At 42.8% G+C, this 17,931-nt stretch overlaps 1 protein-coding gene across 2 annotated transcripts in view; it reads right to left on the reverse strand.

The window, feature by feature from the left end:
* Positions 1-6,180: 6,180 nt before the first annotated feature.
* Positions 6,181-17,931, reverse strand: part of GPR161 (G protein-coupled receptor 161) — a 35,651-nt gene continuing 23,900 nt past the window's right edge. For both annotated transcript variants that reach the window (XM_083172692.1, XM_083172691.1), the window contains exons 4-5: positions 16,258-16,374; positions 6,181-6,807 (exon numbers count right to left, since the gene is read on the reverse strand). In XM_083172692.1, coding sequence (XP_083028818.1) covers positions 6,572-6,807; positions 16,258-16,374 — 353 coding nt within the window. In that variant the 3' untranslated portion in view covers positions 6,181-6,571. The remainder of the gene's footprint in view (positions 6,808-16,257; positions 16,375-17,931) is intronic.

A 17,931-nucleotide genomic window follows, 5' to 3' on the forward strand; every position in this document is an offset into this window, starting at 1 on the left:
TCCCCAGCCCCACCGCTCTGCCTAACATCCGCCGTCTGTCCGGGTGCTGGGGATCCCAGATGGCGGCATGCAACAGGGAGATTTATGTTATTTCAGGGAGTCTCCTGCAGTATGCAGGAGGGTAGGCAACTATGACCCATTCTTGTAATGTTTTTGTATATGTGGGGACAGGGGGCAGATTTTTTAATCCAGAGTTTTAGCTATAAAAAAATATTAGAATAATACAGTACAAAGAAGATTTTTTATAAAATATTATTGGCATTTTTCATATCATTGTATAGTGAAATCTCTGGAGTAAAAAAATTTGTGACAGGTGAAGCACTGAAGTATATGCCCGATTCAGACCTGACTGCACAGCTGATTATTTTCGGGGGCCTTCGATCAGATATACACCACCCCACCAGAGTGAAATCCCACCCTGTGCAAGCCTGTGAATGGCTTAGCATGGCTTGGGAAAAGTAGCTGGGTCTGTGCTTCGTCTGCAAATTCATTCACGATTCAATGATTTTACCGGTGTGTGCAGTCTGTGCATAGCCCAGGACTTACTCAGCAGTTGCGACAGAATCAGGATCATCACATGCTTTCCCTTCAAATACCTGGACACACCTACATTTTTCCTGACACGACTACAAAATGTCCGATTCCAACATACAATCTCCTTGCAAAAAGCAGGCTTTCATCAGGCCATACGCATGTGCAGTCTATTGATAATCATGCGGCCCTATAACAGGAAAGAACCTGCCTCACCTGACCGCACATCACAGATGGCAGGTCTGCTTCGTTTGGTGCCAAGTTGTAGCAATATTTCCATTTTTCTCCCAGTAGACCAGGGGTAGCCAAACCGGTCCTCGAGATCTACCAACGGGCCACGTTTTCCAGGTGACCTAGCTGTTGCACAGCTGTAGTCATTACTAACTGTCACATTTTAAAACATGCTGCATTCATTCCTACTATAGAATCACAGGTTGCCTGGAAAACATGCACCGATGGTAGATCTTGAGGACAGGTTTGTCCACCCCCTGCAGTAGACAAATAAGCCCATTGGCAGTTATGGCAGCAGCTATAACATATATTGCATATATAGGTTTATGAAAACAAACATGCAACACAAAAAGTACAAAATGTGTTTTATTAGCAAGTGAAATGATGAATTTTACATATAAAATGTGCAGATATTTACAGATCAGTAAAAAACAAACATGCAAAAATACTTAAAGCAAACAATAAGAAAAAATACAGTTCAAAATTGTCTGTTAAAAGTACAGACAGTGGCAACACATACATAATGTCAGATACACCGGTAAGGCAGAAGCAATGTATTTAGTGGTACCTTTTTTTAAGACTATGCAGTACGTTGTTGAATCAACATCACTTTAAAAACTTGTTCCCCAAGATCAGAATTCTAACTAAAAAAGTATTGTAACTTTAATGAGATGTTCGCCATAAGCTGCATTTACTGCTAGGTAAGCAAATACTTTAAATAGGGGTCATTGAACAAACTGCTGAGAATACACATTGAGCACACATAGTTATGTCCCTTTGTCATGTATCCATACTGTCAGCGTTCTATGCGTCAGCACTGTTTCATATGGTTCAGTGAAATTACCGTGGCACAGGGAGAGCACCTCTTCTTACACTGTGACTCATACCTCACCCTCACATGACATGTGGCCCAGAATTACACATTGTGAATCCCTCAAATACTTAATGCAGAATTAAAAAGCTGTAAATACTGTAGGCGTATCCTATGGCCAAGGAGAGGGCAGCGGCAGTGCACCCTAAGCTGCAATAGGATTGTTCCTTTTGCAGAAATTTTGGGTGGAGAGGTACAGCGACGGTCAGCATCCCAAAACAGTGGGTGCCCCATTTCCTTGGCACGTAGCTGCATCTTGGGGTGATCCGATGCTGGTCTTCACAGCACTGGATCAGATAATCTGGCAGGAAGTGTCTATTTTCACAAGATGCCTTTTATGCTTCTGTGTCCATCTCTGTATCTGATCCATTGTTAGGAATGCACCTGATGGTGAAGGCAGAATATTCAATATTTTGCACCCCCACAGACGAAGGCACTGAATATGCGTTAGTATGTAGGTTGCACAACACCCTGTATTTTAGGGTGCATACACACTGTACAATTTTTTTGACCAATTTGGTTGAAAGACATTTCCATTGAACCCAGTGTCCTGGACTAAAGATGTTGACGAAAAATATTGACGACAGACGAAAGAAGAAAGATCTAGCTACAGTTTATAGGCTCTTTTTGCAAGATATTCAAATTGAGCTGCATGCACAGTTGATGAACAATCTTGATGAACAACTGGTGGGTATGCGCATCATCATTCATCGTTTGTTTGTTGACAATATCTTTTGTCAACATCTTTCGTCCAGGACACTGGGTTCAATGGAAATTCAACCAAATTGGTCAAAAAAATTGTACAGTGTGTATGCACCTTAACATAAGCTATTATGAATGTTCTATTTTAGTTGTGTCTAAGTATAAAGATACCAGCCAACCAGCCTGTAACATGGCAGTTAGGAGCTAACATTAAGTTGAAAGACATAATGTACCATCAACTCTCCAAGGTTTAGTAAATATACTCCACATAAGATATTATTACCATGAAAATAATACTGAATGATTGGATTTAGGGGTGATTCAGGTTGGTTTGCAATAGCAAACGACTTCTTTAATGGACAAAACCATGTGCACTGCAGGCGGGGCAGATGTAACATGTGCAGAGAGAGTGACATCAAGGTGTGTTGTGTTCAAAATGAAATCTAAATTGCAGTGTAAAAATAAAGCAGCCAGTATTTACTCTGCACAGAAACAAAAAAACTCACCCAAATGTAACTCTCTGCACATGTTACATCTGCCCCGCCTGCAGTGCACATGGTTTTGTCCATTAAAGAAGTTTACTCGGTACTTATGTAGTAACTGGGCTGCCGATTTTGAAATCGGGTCCATCGCATCGCATCGCACCCGACCAAATCGCATGCGATGCGATGCGATGCGATGCGATGGACCCGATTTTTCCATAGGATTCAATGTTAAAATGGACCGAGTCCATTTTAACATGGAATTCAATGGGAAAAAGGGGTCCTTTTCATACCCCTACTATCCAAGTGGGCATGGAGTTGGATATAAACCTGTGGCGAGCGTAGCGAGCCACCGAGCCCGAAGCGTGGCGAGCGTAGCGAGCCCCGCGAGGGGACACAGAATACCGTCCCCTCGCGGGGCTCGCTTCGCTCGCCTCGCTACGCTCGCCACAGGTTTATATCCAACTCCATGCCCACTTGGATAGTAGGGGTATGAAAAGGACCCCTTTTTCCCATTGAATTTCATGTTAAAATGGACTCAGTCCATTTTAACATTGAATCCTATGGAAAAATCGGGTCATCGCATCGCATCGCATCGCATCTGATTGTATGCCTTAACTTAAGGCATACAATCAAAAAATCGGCAGCCCAGATACTACATAAGTACCGTTTACTTTTGCAAACCAACCTGATATATCCCATACATGACGATGCGATAAACCTAACTATACAGGAACTCTTACAACAAATGTTTATGATTGGCAAAACATAAGATGCCAGCAAATTGTCAGTATTGCTTTAAGTCCACATGGAGGCAATGGACATTTAGGGTGAGGAATATGCAATTCTAGTGAGATATTAATATAGGCACTTTAAAAAGGATTTTTTGTAAACAGTTTTGCCTGTAAAACCATTTGGATTATTTTAAGCAGCCGGTGCTGTATGTAGTTTATCTGCCGATGGACGAAACACCAATTGACACAATGCCCACAACTAAATGCAGATGGTCAACATACTGACAGGTTCAGAACACAACAATCAAAATATGGACAACAAAATACTGACAATCAAAAAACCGACATGTACAAGACACAGAAGAACCACAAAACCAACAGCCAAAATATTGTCAAATAATACCGAATACAGTTTTTGATGATTTTTTCATACTTTACCATCCCAGTGGGCATAGCAGGAGAATATAATAGTGTGCCCGAAGCATGGGGAACGCTCTCAGTACACTAATACGGTGTGCATGTTGACATTACAACTGCATCAGCATTTTAACATGTCTGGGATTATGATTGTCAGAATATTGCGCGTTGGCATTTCAATTGTCGGCATTATGTACCCGTCAGGATATTGACTATAGGTATTTACACCCTGACGGTTCAACAGTGTCGGCCAAGTGATTGTCGGTATTTCAATTGTCGGTAAATCGTACTGAACCCAAGCAGCAGGATCACATTCAGATAAGCAGTGGGTGGGTTAGGAAGGCGAGTCACTAAGGACATTTATAGCCCTTTCACATCGCAAAAGTCAGATCAGTCCCGGGATTGGGTCTGGTGCTTTCACACTAAACATGGGTCGCCCATTATACAGAGGGTCGAATTGTCGGGTTGCTCTAACCAGGTTATATGGTTTGGTGCTTTCACACCGCACCTTAACCCAGGTCTTTAAGGCAGCATCCCAGGTCCGACCTGGGATATTTTGGCGATGTGAAAGGAGTATTGTTTTTGCACATCATTTCTAAATAAGTCCTAAACAACCAATTGTCTCTGTCCTCTTCAGTTTTTGGTCCCTTCTTTAGAACCCCTAAATTTCTGTTTCAGTCTCTGAAACGTTTAAGTGCACTAACAGTCAACTGCACCCCAAGCAGCAATAAAACCAACCCCTCCTGTCATCCTGCAAATGTAAGATATGAAAGTCCTCTGCTAAGATTTGTAAACAAAGTAAGGTCTCAGCATACAGTATGTATTACTGCATGGCACATGCAAGCATTGTGTACATTCAATATTAACATCAAAGGAACCTACGATCATAAAGCCTATCGTCCTCCATTAATTCTCCCTTTTAAGAGAAGTGTCATTTATAAGGACATTATGCTGAAACAAATACTTACTGAAAATAAAATAAATCAGATGCAATACTGAATGTAAGCAGGTTTTTTTTTTTTATAGCTCAAAGCTTCAGAAGTTCCAAGTGTAAAGGCTAAACTTGTACTACAGTCCTCAAAGCCTGAGTTTCTCGCTTCAACGCACATAAAGATGAGCCTCCCATATCCAAAACATTCCAAAATACTTCATTGTGGCAGAGATAGTGACACCTTTAGTTTCTGATGGCATAATGTACGACAACTGCTTCGTACACAAAATTATTATATAAAATTGTGCGTATACAGAGCATGTTAAGACTTGGGTCCTACCCCAAAGATATGTCATTATGGTAAGTAATATTTAAAAATATATGGAAAGTGTATGAAAATGTAAAATACAAAATACTTCTGTTCCAAAGATTTTCAGATATAGGAGATTCAACTCACACACTGCTATGTAGCCAACAATTAAAAGGTATTTTCATATTTAGAACCTCCCTTCCTCCAAATAGAATATTCAAAAAAATCCAAATGTTTTATCAAGAAACTAGAGCTCAAATTGATAGAAAATATACCAGTAAGGTCAGCGCCGATGGCTGTGGGCGGTGTGATTTTGCCTTACGATGTTGACTAGATAACCAAAATGACAAAATGTTATCCCAGCATGTGATACCGATGCATTGGCCCATGAGGTCGGTATCGCAAGTAGAGATAGACTATGTAGAAAAGTATTTTGACTGTATCTACAGTGTATTTGTCCATAAGCCAAATATCACAGTCAAGAGTGAAGATCGTCAGAATTGTAAGTGAAGATAGTCGAAAATGTCTAGACAAAATCGTCCATGAGCCAGAATCCCACCATGCATACACACCGTAACACTTGAATAGCTCTGTTGGGTGCCATCTACTGTGCGCTGTCACGCAAAGCACTTGAAATCCCCCCCAAAGAGGTAAGGAGCAGCGTTAGCCATCAAAGTGGTTAAATCATACAAGTACTTGCTGTAAAATATTTTATATGGTTAAATAGTCATGTAGATCTTTGATCTCTGTAATAGGATTTATGATGTACACTCAAAAAGTCCCAAGGGATTCTGACAGTACCATTTAAGCATAGGCCAGCACGATCAATTGAAATGTAGCGTTAGGTCAATGCACTTTTCTGTAAAAAAGACATTTCCAAAAGATATTTTAACAGTAACGTAACCAATAAGTATAAAAAAATAAATATTTGTAAACAAAAGATCTAGCGCTAGGATAACAATATACATAAGTTGTATAAAAACCAGCAAACTTTAATAACACAAAATGTGTGCGCTTAAAATGAAAAAGCAACACCTAGCACCCAAACCAATTCCTTTTCCTATGCAGAAGTAGCGTAATGGATAATAATGTCAAAATATGAGCTTCTCAATACTACTGGTATACAGTACAACACATTGTGGAGTGGCAAATGGAAGCAACCCTCACGCTGGGTATCAATGTATCACTACCATAGATTACACTACGTTCATTTCTAGTGTCTGATAAAAGATGGCACCTGTAACAAAAGCATGTTTTATTTCCCTTTGCAATGAATAAATGGAATCACTTTGTATTTACTGTATCTTCTTCTATCTTGGGAGTTGCTTCCAGCGGCAGCATGGTTATAGTACAAAAGCCACATCACATGGTCCCTTCGTCAATGCTTTGCAGTACAATCCTTTGTTTCTGGATCACGTGATTCCTGCTGCCGCGGCTAATACCAGAACCCCCTGGCATGGCTTGCACAGCAGAGGACATTACTTCTTCTCCAAACAAGCTGATTTTTGCATCTGTCTCAATTGCTTTGGCCAAGCTGAATGCGTAGGATTCCAAGGACGTGCTGCATGGCTTTTCAACAGCAGATGTTTTGTTAGAATCTGTAGGAAAAAGTATATTGATCTCAAGAAGCAAAGCTTTGCACAATCTTGTTTGGTAACAGAAGACAAAGGGTAGTCAGACTATTCTAGTGTTCTTTTCAGATGGGGGACTATTTATATTCTGTTTACAAGACATATACAATTAGCATTCCAGTAATTTAAAACAAAAGACATTGAATAGAACTCATCAGTTTCCATACACAATATATTTTGCTAAAATGAATGAGGCATGTCATGGCTTCATTTGCATTTGTGTTAGAACATACAGCAGGTCCATACAACAGAATTACATATTTAAAGAGGATTCTTAATATCCACCCAGCATAGCTCATTAGCGGCTTTCCACTCCCTTTTTTTAAAAGTACAAACCAAGCAGTGACTCATATATATATATATATATATATATATATATATCCATATCTATAAGTGCTAATTCGAACATTTATATAAACTGGACTGTTTATATAAGAATATCACTTTTTCTAAAAAAACGCCTTTCTGCTTTGACCGAATGATGTACACCATAACACTGCTAAAAAGGATGCTGTATTGACATACCACAACAAAATATGTGTATATTGTGCATGCATATTTGTGCTGTGAGGCAGTAATGCTAACCATTACACCTTCTGTACTGTCTGACAATCGAATAGCCCAAGGAGAACGGGGTCAATTAACTGTGGTAAATTAGCACAGCTAATTGAACATCCCCCATAGACCGTTTAAGGAGCGTATGGCCCATGCATCACTTGGCCATTCATGTAGCCCTTGAATGAAAATATATTGAATAATCTGTCCAGACTTAAAAAGATGATTATTGATCACCTTTCAAGGAAAGAGGCAGTATGAATTATTTGTCTAGATCACGGACGGTGTAATGGTTAGCATTACTTCCTTACAGCACTGAAGCCATAGGTTAAATTTCCTCCATGGCCCTAACTGTGTGGAGTTTGTATGTTCTCCCCATGCTTGCATGTTTTTCCTTCTTCAATCCCAAAATTTACTGACAGGTTAATTTTCTCCCAACAAAATGAACACCAGTATGAATGTCTGTACGTGTGGTGGGGATATAAATTGTAAGCTCCGCTGGGGCAGGGACGGATGAATATTCAGTCCCGCTATAAAGCGCTGCAGAATGTGTGAGCTATATAAATAACTGGTAATAACTCTTTGGGGACCCTGGTGTCTATTTATTAATAATTGTACACTCAATGCAATCTGGGCATAGTATTAGCCTAAAATCACATTATATGATTCTTTCACCCACATGTATCACTACACCCACAGGAACACAGAACCCTTCCCTGCGGTAGTAGTGTGACTCCTGTGCATGCTTGGTCTGCTGGCCATGAATGCACAGAGGCAAATGCTGGGGAGGGTTCTGGAGGAACTCGATGTCAGCTGATTTTGTGAACTGTACCCCGTATGCTACAAATGTCTAACCCCAAGCTTGGAAAATCCAACAGCATTGTATCCCTCACAGAGTAATATGGGACTGCAGCTGTTTGCCGCTAATATTTAATGTAAAATGGGACCCTCAATTAGAATTTTTTAATTTATGCTAGTACTATACCGGTTAATTATAATGGTAGGTGCATGACAAACTGTATAATCCACTGTTTATATTAATTATAAACTGTTTTTCAAGAAAGAAATACGTAAGAGTTGGTGCTCCTGTAAATGTATAGGGGGGTATTCAATCCCAGGTCACAACTGTTGGTACAACCAGACAGCCGTGACCCTGGCCCGTTTTCACTTTGCTCAACCGCAAATCGCCAGGCGGGATTCAATGTCCCACCTGCCGATCGCCAAAAAGGAGGCGTGTCTGCATAAATGGCCATGGATTGTCGAGATCCGGCCGTGATTGCAACAATTCACGGCCGTTCTCACCAAAACAGGCCTGACAGCTTTTAAAGTCGGGCCTGTTCTGTTGTTCTGCCTCTTGAATACTGTCGGTCAAGACTGCATTGAATAGGTGCCCGCTGCTATTTTCCCCGTCGGAAAAAGTGGCGGGGATTGAATATCCCCCATAGTCTTTTTACGTTACAAAAAAATGTGCAAATATGCATCACACATGACTATTATACGGAATAACCAATGTTATGTTGTGGGCAGATTTAACAGATTCTGGTAGTTTGGTCCAGAGAAGTCTTGTGTGCAAATCAAGGGAGGAGACCAGTGATGTCTGCTGTAGGATTTTGGAGTGTGGATACGTAGGATTTTGGAGTTTGGATACATATCTGAGTAATTACATAGTAGGTAAGGCTGAAAAAAGAGTTGCGTCCATCTAGTTCAACCTGGTATAGATATCCATTGCTGATTTGGTAGGTTCTGGTATTTTACAGACAAATTACATTTCTTATTTGTACCCATGGATGTTTTTCTCCAGTAAATGTTTGTCCAACTTTACTTGGACGCGATTACATGCGTTCCATAAGCCGGAAGTAGAGAAGTGGCGTGCGTTCCAGACGGCCGCTCGCTATGTAAAATGCCTCCTTACTTAAGATCATCACAGGTACCAACACTAACCCTTGCTTTTTATCCTTATTAGGTCTGCCTCCTATATATCTATATGCAAAATAACATACTATGCTGTATATGTATTATTTTAAATTTCATATGCGTTCTAAGGATCAAATGGATAATTGAATAATGGGTACTTCTGTAGTTTCACGGCGCCGGAAGTAACAGTAACTTGGCAGCCTGCCAGAGGCTCTCGTGCCGCTCTAGCTACAGTGTTATTAACAGAAACTTGGCAGCCTGCCAGAGGCTCGCGTGCCGCTCTAGCTACAGTGTTATAGTGTAACGTGATTAATGAAGTGTAAAAAGGAGACAAAATGGGGTAAACGGGGCTTATAAATCGCACACCCCGGCACACCGCTACCACAGGGGGTGTCCCCAATGTAGACGCTAACTTATTTTGGGCTTTTAGCGTGTCAATTCTCACTCCCGCTACTTCAGGCATGGACGCGCGCTACGCTGTTTACGTAGTCAGTCAGTCAGCTGTAGCCCTGTACGAGACGCTGAGGTGAATAATGGCAGTGGCAAGTCTGACATTATTTAACCTGCCACAGACGGAGGAGGAGGCTGTGGCTTTCTTGCAGGCCCGCCAGTTCCTGCCACAGACCATGACCTGCCCCAATGGCCACCCCATGAAGCTCAGCATAAAGGAGCGCATGTGGCGCTGCCACATTAGGAGCTGCAGAAAAAAAGTCAGCGTCAGGTCAGCTCAATGGTTCAGGGGATCTCACCTCACCTTCGTGACCCTGATCAGATTTGTATATTGCTGGGCAGAAGAGCTGACCAGCATGAAATTTTGTGACAAGCAGCTCAACATCTGCCAAAAAACTGCTGTCCTATACAGCAATCTAATGAGGGAGGCCTGCACGCTGGACCTGCTAGCACAGCCTCAGCGGCGAATCGGAGGCCCGGGGCAGATCGTCGAGGTCGACGAAAGCCTGTATGTAAAAAGAAAGAGCAACGTCGGACGGCTCCTGCCCCAGCAGTGGGTATTCGGGGGAATATCTAGGGAGTCCGGCCAGTGCTTTATCACTGCGGTGGAGCGGCGGGATACGGCCACCCTGATGGCTGCCATCGAGGCCCATGTGGAACCGGGCACTACTGTCTTCACAGACTGCTGGAGGGCGTACAATACCCAGCAACTCCAGCAGGCCGGTTATGTTCACGGAAAGGTGAACCACAAATACCACTTCGTCGACCCGGACACTGGGGTGCACACCCAGAATGTGGAGCGACTCTGGGGCAGCTGCAAGTGGCGTAATAAACGCCAGAGGGGTACCGCACGCCATTACCTGGATTCATACCTTCAGGAATTTATGTGGAGGCAGAGTTTAGGCGCCCAGGACCCCTTCCATCGTATTTGGCACGCTCTGACCCTGCTCCCCCTGGTCGAGAAAGAGAATGCTGGCAGTGATGTTGACACAGTAGGTCCTTCCGGCGATGATGTCGACACAGCAGGTCCGTCAACTGAAAATGCTGGCGGTGACGTAGACGCCGAAGTTCCTTCCTGCTCTACTGATTAAATCATGACTTTTAAATTATTGTTGGACTTTTTATTGTTTATGATTATTGAATCATTTATATTCTACAGTTATGTTGAATTTCAACAAAAAAAAGTTAAATTTCACTTGAATTTCAACTAAAAAAAAAGTGAACAGTTGCCGAAAATGTCGTCTTCACTGTCTCAGGTGTGTGAGTGTGCAGGTGTGAATGTGTTCCTGAATCATCCCCACTATCCACGCCCACCCGAAGCGTGGCGAGCGCAGCGAGCCCCGCGAGGGGCGGCGGTACGCGTCCTACGACCTTTTCATACCCCCACTATCCACGTCGGCGTGGAGTTGAGAATAGAATAGTGTGGCGAGCGCAGCGAGCCACCGAGCCCGAAGCGTGGCGAGGGGACGTGGATACCTTCACAGGTAAACGCATCCCCTCACGGGCTTCACAGGTGTCCGTGGCGACGCGGACACCTGTGAAGCCCGCGAGGGGATGCGTTTACCTGTGAAGGTATCCGCGGCCCCTCGCGGGGCTCGCTGCGCTCGCCACGCTTCGGGCTCGGTGGCTCGCTGCGCTCGCCACGCTTCGGGCTCGGTGGCTCGCTGCGCTCGCCACACTATTCTATTCTCAACTCCACGCCGACGTGGATAGTGGGGGTATGAAAAGGTCGTAGGACGCGTACCGCCGCCCCTCGCGGGGCTCGCTGCGCTCGCCACGCTTCGGGTGGGCGTGGATAGTGGGATTTACACAGTCGACAGCTGTTGCGTCGACTACTGCCACTGTGGACGGGCTTTAATAGTGTACCCCTAAACCCAGCTAAATTTAGATGCTTTTGCGTCTAAATTTAGATGTACCCCTCCACCCAACTAAATCCAGGCGCTTCAGCGTCTAAATTTAGATGCTAAACCACCTTTGCGGCTCCCAGGGAGCCTGGCTTTTGCGCCTAAATCCATGCGCCCCCCTCCTTCTTAGCGGCTCGCAAGGCGCCTGGATTCAGAGGGTATTGCGCCTAGATCCAGGCGCCCCCCTCCTTCTTAGCGGCTCGCAAGGCGCCTGGATTCAGAGGGTTTTGCGCCTAAATCCAGGCGCCCCCCTCCTTCTTAGCGGCTCGCAAGGCGCCTGGATTCAGAGGGTTTTGCGCCTAAATCCAGGCGCCCCCCTCCTTCTTAGCGGCTTGCAGGGAGTGTGAATCCAGGTGCATTAGCGCCTAGATCTAGGCTGCAAGCCATTGGATTTAGCGTGTAAATGGGGGATACAGCGCTGTGCCGGGGTGAGTACTTTACAAGCCCCGGCATGTCAGCGTTGTGCCCGGGGTGTGTCCACTTGCCCCCGCTGTTGTCAGCGCTGCCCAGGCGCTGCCTATTTCACTGTGGAACTACAAGTACCACAGTGACCTGCCAGCGCCTGGGCAGCGCGCTGCTGCTGCTGCCCGGCCGCCACGCTGTTTACGTAGCTGTCAGTACAGCTAGAGCGGCGCGAGCACACTCTGTCTGAGCTAGAGCGGCACGCGCACGGTTAATCAGAGCCTCTGGCAGTCTGCCAAGTTTCTGAGCCAGAGTGTGCGCGCGGCGGCGCCGTGAAACTACAGAAGTACCGAATAATGTGAATTGTACACTTCCTGTTTAAGGGTATTTAAACCCAACCCCTTTACCTAGTGCTATACCTTTGATAAAGTCGTGAGATCACAACGAAACATGTTAGGCAGCACTTGCTACTTTTAATTTGGACTGGGAAGCATCTCTGTCTATGCTGCCGCACTCCCTGCCAATATCCTAGAATTTATCCCTTTCATTGTCACCCTGTCCGGATTGCCTCCAATATCCCCCTCCATTGGGGAATAATTTCCATCAAACATCTGTGGTTATTCTATCCGCAACATCGTGAGGACCTTTCCACATCAAGGAATCCGATCATCCTCCAGCGTGAGATCCACCACAGTGATTACCAGCAATCAGCGCATTCTAGTGAGGAATCCCCCATTGGGAATAAGATCATCCTCCAGCGTTCATTTTTGCACAATCCAGGACGGCCCACTGCCTATACCATCATTATTGGGCATCTTCCAGGGAATCTAAAACCCTCCAATTCCAAGGATACTGACGGCAACAATTCAGAGACATAAGTATCACTTCCTTGTCCATTTTTATTGTCATTGTCTTATTATATTGTCATTTTGTATTTTTTATACATGTTATTCCAGTGGTTATTTTAATTATTCATTAAATTTGTAATATTCAATTGATCCATTTCTAGCGCTCCACCACCTTTTTTTCTTTATTATACTTATCTAGAGGGTTAACACCCCTCAAGCAGGAGCAGCTTAGCAACACACCCCACAGGGCGCCTATTCCTACTCTGAGTACCCCATCTCGAGTATACCCACTTTCCTTGCAGTTTGTCCAACTTTGCCTTGAACGCATTTAATGAGCTTAGCCGTTACCACCTCTCTGGGAAGAGAGTTCCAGAGTTTGACTGTTTTGACCGTAAAGAAATTCTTTCTACTAGCTGAATGATATCTTTTTTCTTCTAATCTATACTCATGCCCTCGTGTCCTAGATTCCTTTCTAGTAGAAAAGAGGGTGTGTGTCAGTTCCTTATATTGGCCCTTGATATACTTGTACATGTTGAGCATGTCCCCCCTTAAACGTCTCTTTTCTAATGTAAATAGTCCCAAATTGCTTAATCTCGCCCCGTAGCTTAAATTCTCCATTCCCCTAATAAGCTTTGTTGCTCGCCTTTGGACTTTTTCTAATTCTATGATGTCCTTTTTATAGTGTGGAGCCCAGAACTGTACTCCGTACTCGCGGTGAGGTCTCACCAATGCTTTATATAGTGGCATAATTACCCTCGAGTCCCTAGTTTCCATTCCCCTCTTAATACATGCCAGAATTTTGTTGGCCTTTTTTGTAGCTACATTACAATGGGCACTATATCCCAGTTTGCTGTCTATTTGGACTCCTAGATCCTTTTCAAGTATGGAATTACCCAGTTCCTCTCTGCTAAGGTTGTAACTGGTTGTGTCTCCCAAGGTGCATAACCTTACATTTATCTACATTGAACCTCATCTTCCATTTTTTTGCCCACTCATCTAGAATTGCAAGATCATTTTGAAGCATGGTGACATCTTCTGTTGATTTGATGACTTTGCTAAGTTTTGTATCGTCCGCAAAGATGGATACATTGCTGAGTAACCCTATCCCAATATCGTTAATAAAAATGTTAAACAAAATGGGCCCCAAAACCGAACCCTGGGGCACTCCACTTAGTACCGGTATCATATCTGATATGGCACCATTCACCATTGTTCTCTATTACATAGCCAATTCCCTACCCATCTGCAGATATTTTCACCCAATCCTAGGTTCTCCATTTTATTAATCAATCTCTTGTGTGGGACAGTATCAAATGCTTTAGCGAAATCTAGGAAAATCACATCTACAGCATTTCCATTATCAAGGTTTTTGCTAACCTCTTCATAGAACCCTAGTAGATTAGTTTGGCATGAACGATTTTTCACGAACCCATGTTGGTTAGTACTGAGTAGACGGTGATGATCTAAATATTCCTGGATACCATCCCTTAAAAATCCTTCAAATAGTTTACCCACAATTGATGTTAAACTAACGGGTCTGTAATTAGCGGGATCTTCCTTTTTTGAATATTGGCACTACCTCTGCTATTCTCCAATCTTTTGGTACTATACCTGACGATAGTGACTTGCTAAAGATATAATTTAGGGGGGTAGCTAGTTCATCCCTTAATTCCATTAAAACCTTCGGATTAATCCCATCTGGCCCTGGTGATTTATTCGTTTTGAGTTTGCTTAGCCTCAGTATTATTTCCTTCGGCGTGAAATCCACAATGAGATCTGGCTTATTTGTCCCGTTTGTGGTAAATGTTCGTTCCACAGTCTGCTCTCCCTTAGTAAATACTGATGAGGAGAACTCATTTAACAGTTTTGCTTTTCCCTTGTCCTCAATAACACTTTTTCCACTAGTATCAGTTAGTGGGCCTATGTTTTCCTTAATTAAACGTTTACTATTTATGTATTTAAAAAACTTCTTTGGGTTGGTTTTGCTTTCAGTGGCTATGCACTCTTCATATAATATTTTAGCTGCTTTGATTACCCCTTTACAAGTTTTGTAAAGTAATGGGTCTAGAAAGTGCATGAAGGTGTGACTGGTAAAACAAATTTTACCTGGTCTACAGGAGTATCTACCTGAACGACTATGACTTTATTTACATTACAAAACAAAATGACTGATTGTAAGCTACTTCGCCACAGTTGGCACTAACGAGCTTTTTGGCTAAAGAACAGGCGTAATTTTTGGCCTCCATACTGTATATCGCACATGTATTAAGACAATACCCTGATCCACCGATGGCCAAGTTGGTAAGTCGGGAATATTAAACATATTTAAAATCTAGATTTCCTGATCCCTACCGAAACCAGTCAAGATTGGCAAATCGTTTATTTTCTCTGATTCACCAACAGATCTCCGATCACCTCTGGGCGTCATTCAGAGAAATGGGGAGATGCATAAAAGCCATTAGAATACATTTTGATTATCATGGCACCTAAATGCAAATTAAAGTATACATTTGACTCAAGTCATATACCAGGATATTTACTTTTAGATACCAGTGGAACAAAAACAGGGATACCCAGATCCCCAGACATACAGGTGCTGATAGAGGACCAAATATTTGTTATCTTTTTCAGTGAAGAATTTGGTCTGAGCCCAGATCCAATTATACAAAATTTCTTCAATATTTCTAAAACTCACAGTAGATTAGGCGAGGGGTGCGTAGGCATGAGGGCATATAAGAGCCTGTGAAATATGTGATGGTCTCAATAAAGTTTTGTGGCTAGATAGATTACCCATAGAGGCTTAGGTGTGTGATTGATAGGTGGGGGGACGTTGGCCACTTCCTGGAAGTTTCCTCACCATGCCTTAGAAGGGGCGGTGAAATTGTCACAGCACGGTCTGTAATTTTAAATAAATGGGGGCAGTTCATCGTCCATGTTATAAGTTGGGGCGTTAATAGTCGCAGCCATTATTAAAACCTTTTGACTGGAGCTGGTCTCCAAGCGCTTTCCTAGCCATCCCTTTACAAATAGGGTCATACCATTTAATAAATATCCATGACCTTTTAGCTTATGCAGTTGTTGTCCGTGTCGTTCTTTTAGTGATAAGAGGTGTCCGTGTGATTTATTTCTAGGGGTAACAGTAAGTTAAGGTTAAATGTTAATCATTATAATTCGATAGGCGCCTTAATAATAATTGAAATAAAGTCAGAGCTGCCCCCTAATTACCAATCACAAGTTAAATACTGTGTAGCTGTTGGTTCTACCTGCTCCCAGATACGCCTCACTGACAGTTAGGTCATTTACTGCTGTTTATTAGTATGAAAATAAACTAAAATGTAAAATACCACTTTTTTGCTCCACTTCATCTTCAAATGTAACAGAACTTTTCCTTCTGGGGTAGAGAAGCCGATTATTCTGTGTGCTATCAGAGCTGCAGTCTTCAAGTAACATGACATCAGTACCTGCAGAACAGAGGAAATAAGCAATTATTAGCACATTAATTGTATTTGCTAAATGAAGATAAAAGGACATAGAGAATTGTCCTGCTGCAGACTGATGGATTTTCATTTATAAATAAGCTGCAACTAAAGTAATTCGTTTAAATCTTCATGTAAGACATCTAGTGAGCCATATATTATTATAATTTTCTTTCATTTATCTGGCTTCAAGTATCTGTATTGTCATACTGTACAGCAGTGTTTTTCAACCACTGTGCCATGGCACACTAGTGTGCCTTGAGCTGTTCTCAAGTGTGCCCCCAGATCTAGAGATGCCCAAACCAGTTTACAGCCACCACCAGTTACATAGTTACATAGTTACATAGTAGATAAGGCTGAATAAAGACTTGCGTCCATCTAGTTCAACCTACGTTTTAATAGCTTATCCCTTGTAAAAGACAGAATATGGTTCTTATTAGTACCCCTGGATATTTTTATCCAATAAATACTTGTCCAACCTTATTTTGAACGTATTTATTGTATCTGCCAACACCACCTCTCCAGGAAGAGAGTTCCAAAGTTTGACTGCTCTGACCGTAAAGAAATTAAGTAGAAATTAATAAAGTTCTACTGTTATTTACTGGTCTCTTCTTTTCATGTAGAGCCAATGTATTTTGTTTTGTTACCTGTGGGGACCAGTGTGATTTATTTTATATGGGGGCCAATAGGTTTGTGTTTTTTTCCTGTGGGGGCTAATGTATTTTGCCCTGTGGGGATCTCATGGTGTGCCTTGGCAATTTTAAAATCGTATTTAGTGTGCCTCAAGGTAAAAAGGTTGAAAATCACTGCTGTACAGAGAAATATACAAACAGATATACAAACAATACAATATGAAAAGATTTAAATAGACAGTACAAGGGGAGAAAGCAAAGGTAACTGAATAGCAATTATCAGTTGAAATCAACCCACTTCAATAGAAGGACTGGACAGAAAGCATCAGAGTTGCTGGCTGAGTGGGAATAGACTGGACACAAAGGGATGGAAACTAGAGGCTGGAGGGTCCTTCTATGGGACAGGGGGTATACTGAATTAAGAGGCTACAATGATGTATTGTATATTCTGATACATGTTGGGTATCCCTTACCCGGATATACCAAAACCGAAATATTCCGAAAACCATATGTTTTCAGAAAATTAAATTTTTTTTGTTTGTTTCCCCTCCCCGCATCTTTATTTACTCTCACTTCGTCCCCCGGTGTCCATGGTGGCCACTTGACTTCTCTTTAGTGGCATCCCCAGTCTGCACTGGCTTCACTGTCACCTGCCAGTCACAAAGGCAGTCCCATTGGAAATTGTTCCCTTCCTCCGGGATGCCATGTTGTGAGCTGCCGGTGCATTGCACTGGTCGTTTTTGCCCGGCAGCTCACAACATGGCATCCCGGAGGAAGGGAACAATTTCCAATGGGACTGCCTTTGTGACTGGCAGGTGACAGTGAAGCCAGTGCAGTCTCACAGACTGCATCTGGCTTCACTACAGTGGCAGATTTTAACTGGGGGGGCTGCAGCCCTGCAGCCCATAGG

Source organism: Crinia signifera, chromosome 2 (assembly GCF_055691185.1).
Source record: "Crinia signifera chromosome 2, ASM5569118v1, whole genome shotgun sequence".
Classification (NCBI taxonomy): domain Eukaryota; kingdom Metazoa; phylum Chordata; class Amphibia; order Anura; family Myobatrachidae; genus Crinia; species Crinia signifera.